Raw genomic sequence first — 5,176 nt, forward strand, 5'->3', positions numbered from 1 at the left:
CAATCAACATAGTTCATCACATAAGTAAAATAAAGGAAAAGAATCACATGATCATATCAATAGATGCAGGAAAGGCATTTGATAAAATTCAACACCCATTCCTGATCAAAACTCTCAAAAAGAAAGAGGCATAGAAGAGAAATTCCTCAACATAATAAAGGGCATATATGCAAAACCAACAGCTAATATTATTCTCAATGGAGAGAGACTAAAACTGTTCCCCTTGTGAACAGGAACAAGACAAGGATGCTCTCTATCTCCACTTCTATTCAACATTGTATTGGAAGTCCTAGCCAGGGCCATAAGGCAAGAAAGGGAAATCAAAGGCATCCAAATTGGTAAGGAAGAAGTCAAACTATCCCTGTTCACAGATGATATGATCCAATACATAGAAAACCCAAGTGATTCAGCAAGAACAGCACTGGAATTTATTGAAAGACTTAGCATAGTGGCAGGATACAAGATCGACATACAAAAATCAGTTGGATTCCTCTATGCCAGCAAAGAGATTGCTGAAAAGGAAATCAATACCATTTACAATAGCTTCCAAAAAGATAAAATACTTATGAATAAATCTTACTAGAAACACAAAAGACCTGTACAAAGAAAACTACAAAACACTACTTCGAGGAACTATATGAGATATGCATAAATGGAAGAATGTACCATGCTTATAGATAGGAAGACTGAACATTGTGAAAATGTCAATAGTACCCAAAGTAATCTATACATTCAATACAATCCCAATCCAGATTCCATCAGCATTCTTTAAATACATGAAAAAAACAATCACTAATTTTATTTGGAAAGGAAACAGACCTTGGATAAGCTATTGAAGAAGAAGAACAAAGTAGGAGGTCTCACGCTCCCAGATCTCAAAATCTACTACACAGTCACAGCAGTCAAAACAACCTGATATTGATACAATAACAGACACACAGACCAGTGAAATAGAATTGAGAATCCAGACAGATCCATCCACCTATGGTCAGCTGATCTTTGACAAACGCCAGAATCCATTAAATGGGGAAGAGCTGGTCTTTTTTTTAGCAAATAGTGCTGGCAAAACTGGATATCCAGATTACAGAAAAATGAAACAAGATCCATACCTCATACAATATACAAAAACTAACCACAGATGGATCAAGGACTTAAATATGAAACCTAAACCTATGAAGTTCATCAAAGAAAAAATATGAGAAAACTTAATTTATGGCATAAATAGACTATCATGCATAATCCAAAATACACAAACAGCAGAAGATAAACTAGATGATTGAGACCTCATAAAAATTAAATTCTAATGTGTCTCAAAAGACTTCTTTCAAAGAGTAAAAATAGAACTACAGATTGAGAAAAAATATTCAGCAGTGACATATCTGACAAAGGACTTCTCTCCCTAAAATTTATAGAAAACTCCATCTCCTCAACAGTAAAAAGACAAACAATCCAATTAAAGAATGGGCAGAAGACATGAACAGACACTTTACCAAAGAAGATATTCAGTCAGCCAACAAACACGTGAAGAAATGTTTATGATCATTAGCCATTCCAAACCATTAAAGAGATGCAAATCCAAACCACAATGAGATACCATCTCACCCTAGCATTAATAACAAAGTTCAATAAGACTGAAAATAACAAATGCTGATGTGGAGAGATTGGGACTCTCAAACACTGCTGGTGGAACTGTAAAATGATACAACCACTGTGCAAATCAGTATGATTATCCCTTAAAAAGTTGGAAATAGAAATACCATTTGATCCAGCAATCCCATTACTAGTAAATATCCTAAAGAAGTGAGAGGCAGGAATAGATATAGGCATACCCATGTTCATCACAGCACTATTCACAATAGCAAAGCAATGGAAACTACCTAAGTGCCCATCAATGCAGGAATAGATTACTAAACTGTGGTACATACACACAATGGAATACTATGCAACACTGAAGAATAATGTAGAATTTGCAAAACACCATATAACATGGATGAACTTGGAGGATATTATGCTGAGTAAAATAAGTCAATCACAGAAGGATAAATACTGTATTAGTCTACTATTGTAAAAAGTCAAGGAAATGTTTATATATGGAAGGGAACTTTCCTTTTCTTTGTTGGTTACAGGGGGGAGGAATTCCTAGATAGGTTGGGAGGCAAATTATATATATATGTATACCAAAGATTATTAGTGGTTACCAGGGGTAGGAGGGTGAGGGAAAGGGGAAGCTTTTGTTTTCTGGGCATTGAGTTTATGCTAATGGAGGTAGAATATTTTGGAAAAGGATAGCAGTAATTGTGGCATGGCATGAGAAATGTCATCAGTGTCCCTGAGCTAGAACTGTGAAAGTTGTTATGTTGGTGAATGTCCTGTTGTATATATTTTTACCACAATAAAAGTGAAAAAAGGAAAAAAAAAAAAAAAAAGATGTTCTAGCCTGAAAAAAAAAAAAAAGGATGGCTGTGAAATATTCTGGTTTTGAGGTGATTTAAGGCATGAAAGTTGGTTTTAGAAAATGGCATATTACTATCTTAGCAGTCATCTGAGAAGGAATTTCTTTCTGTAATGTTGAGATGTGACCCAGCATATTAGTATCAGTGAGTCTGGGTAATAAAATGCCTATTGTGAAGTTTGAATGGATTTCCAAGTTACCTTCCTATTACCTCTTCTTAGTGAGATATAGCTAAGTAGGAGCTGGTCACTGCTTTTCATTTGCCCTTCTTTCCTTTGTCTCTCAAAGCACAACGGAGCCATTGATAGTATTCCAGTGCAAAGTCACCCTTGGAAATATATGTTTCCATAGTAAAAGGGAAGCCAAAGGAATCCAGAGTCATAGTGAAATCTCCCAAGAGATGACACAGGTAAGGGTTTCTGGCTCTACGTCCTCATTCTAGACAGAGTATGCCATAGTTTATGTTTCCTCTAAGAGAGGGATGCTGTTGTTGTTAGCTGCCATTTAATCAGCTCTGACTCATAGTGACCCCACGTATAACAGAACAAATGTGACCATGAACATTGGTGTCCTTGAGTCCATTGTTGCGGCCACTGTGTATTTTGATTGCCTTTCAACCTAGGGGACCCATCTTCCAGCATTATATCGAAGAACATTCTATTGTGATCCATAAAATTTTAACTGACTAATTTTTGAAAACAGATCAAGTTTTTCTTCCTAGTCTGCCATAGTCTGGAAGCTCCACTGAAACCTGTCCACCGTGGATGATCCTGGTGGTATTTGAAATATTGGTGGCATAGTTTCCAGCACCATAGCAACTTGCAAACCACCATGTTGTTGTTATGTGCTGTCAAGTCGGACCCGACTCATAGTGACCCTTCCTTGGGTTTCCGAGGCAGTATCACTACAGAAGTAGATTGCCCCATCTTCCTTCTGAGGAGTGGCTGGTGGGTTTGAACCGCCAGCCTTCTGGTTAGCAGTCAAGTGCCTTAGCCACTATGCTACCAGAGCTCCTTATAGTACAGCAAATTGACCTTCAGCCATAAGCCAGTGCTTTCCCTTGCTGGCTGACCCTGGTCCCAGAGTGTTGCTCAGCATCTTTCTTGTGTCCTTAAGATGCTGTAGATTATTCTAGCCACACCTATCAGAAGCTGTTATTGCTTATACTCCCCTACAGTAGTCAAGGGAATGCTCTCTCAGCCTATATATTTTCCAATTGAGTGTAAATATGGTTATAAAATGGAGCTTTCTTTCACTCATTATTTAGGGATATCAGCACATTTGGAGTCTCCCTGTAGCTCCTTTCTATGACAGTGCATACCATTTTCGTGTAGCTGCACCGGTAAGCTTTCTCTTCTACTTCTTCTTCTTCTTCTTTTTTTTTTTTTCATTTTCTTTTCAATGAGAAACAAATGCGTGTGTGTATATGCATATACATATATATATATATCTACATATATACATATGTAGATATATGTAGATCTATACATATACATGTGTATATGTATATATATAAACACATACATATGTATATGTGTATCTGTGTATATATAAACACTTCAACTACAGTTAAGCTTACATTAATCTTTCTTTTCTTCTGTTCTGACAGGATTTAGCTGACTGTTCAACGGATCCTTATTTTGCTGGGATATTCTTTACAGATTACTTCTTTTACTTTTATCGATACTGTTCCTAATTTATTCAAGTTTGGTTGGAAACTCTACAAAGAAAAATATTCAAAATACATTTATCAGAAACATATATCCTCTTTAAGCTCCTTTTTTTTTGTGAAACGTTCACATTTATTGCTAAAGGACTTTTCTAGGCTTTGGCTTCCAACAGTTTTGAGACATTAATGAGAATAAAGTGTTTGCTAGAACTTGAGATAATATGGTGTTTGAGTTTTCCCTGACTATAAAGAAAACATTTCCTGAAGTAAACAGTACTCTTGAATTTGAATATATTGCTTCTGGTATTAAAGAAGCTGTGAGGTCAAAATAGGCAGCTCCAACTTTCTTTTGCTTGATATATTTCAAAGCTTTTGAAAAAGAATAGAGACTTACTTTAGCTGGGTCAACTTGGACCCAATAACATGGACTTAGTTGAGAATATGTGACACAGTGTGTGTGTTTGAGGTGTGGAGTGGGTGGTGTCTGATGCTGAGTTCACATTTAGGCAAACTATTTCAAATGTATACATATACAGTAGCAGAGGGCAGAGTGTAACTTGCTGATAAAATAAAGAGAAATAGTTGCAGCTCTGCTTTGTGATGCTTGATTGACACTAAACTTTCTGTGAGGGTGGAATAAGCCTTCTTGTGAAGATGGAAGTACTATCTGGTGACACAGATTTTAGGTAGCTTAGCCAGTGTAGCCACCACTCATCTGTCAGTTGCATTGGACATTCCAGTTAGTTTTGCTTCTGTGTTTTTGTTTCTTCCCATCTACATATGAAAGATCCTCTAATAGAGCATCTCAATTCTTTACTGCTGAGTTAGGTTCAGATACTTTTACCTGGGTTATGAGTGGGTTTGTGTACCCTTCCCAGCTCAGAATGGCCAGAAATCCTCTACCTGGAGATCTAAGCCAGTTTAACTCTAGTTGCAGGTCACAGGGCTGCTGTTATCTTACTATTGGTCTGTGAGTCGATTAACCAAAAAAAAAAACAAACTCACTGCCATCAAGTCGAACCCGACTCATAGCGACCCCTTCTTGGGTTTCCAAG

The 5,176-nt window shown here is 36.9% G+C and overlaps 1 protein-coding gene across 1 annotated transcript in view; it reads left to right on the forward strand.

Moving 5' to 3' along the window:
* MYRFL (myelin regulatory factor like) overlaps positions 1-4,148 on the forward strand; it is a 132,574-nt gene extending 128,426 nt beyond the window's left edge. Inside the window, exons 21-23 of the mRNA XM_007956920.1 lie at positions 2,741-2,861; positions 3,720-3,794; positions 4,062-4,148. Coding sequence (XP_007955111.1) covers positions 2,741-2,861; positions 3,720-3,794; positions 4,062-4,148 — 283 coding nt within the window. The remainder of the gene's footprint in view (positions 1-2,740; positions 2,862-3,719; positions 3,795-4,061) is intronic.
* The last annotated feature ends 1,028 nt before the right edge of the window (positions 4,149-5,176 follow it).

Source organism: Orycteropus afer, unplaced genomic scaffold, assembly GCF_000298275.1.
Source record: "Orycteropus afer afer isolate SDZICR_OR568_19922 unplaced genomic scaffold, OryAfe1.0 scaffold00685, whole genome shotgun sequence".
Taxonomy (NCBI): Eukaryota; Metazoa; Chordata; class Mammalia; order Tubulidentata; family Orycteropodidae; genus Orycteropus; species Orycteropus afer.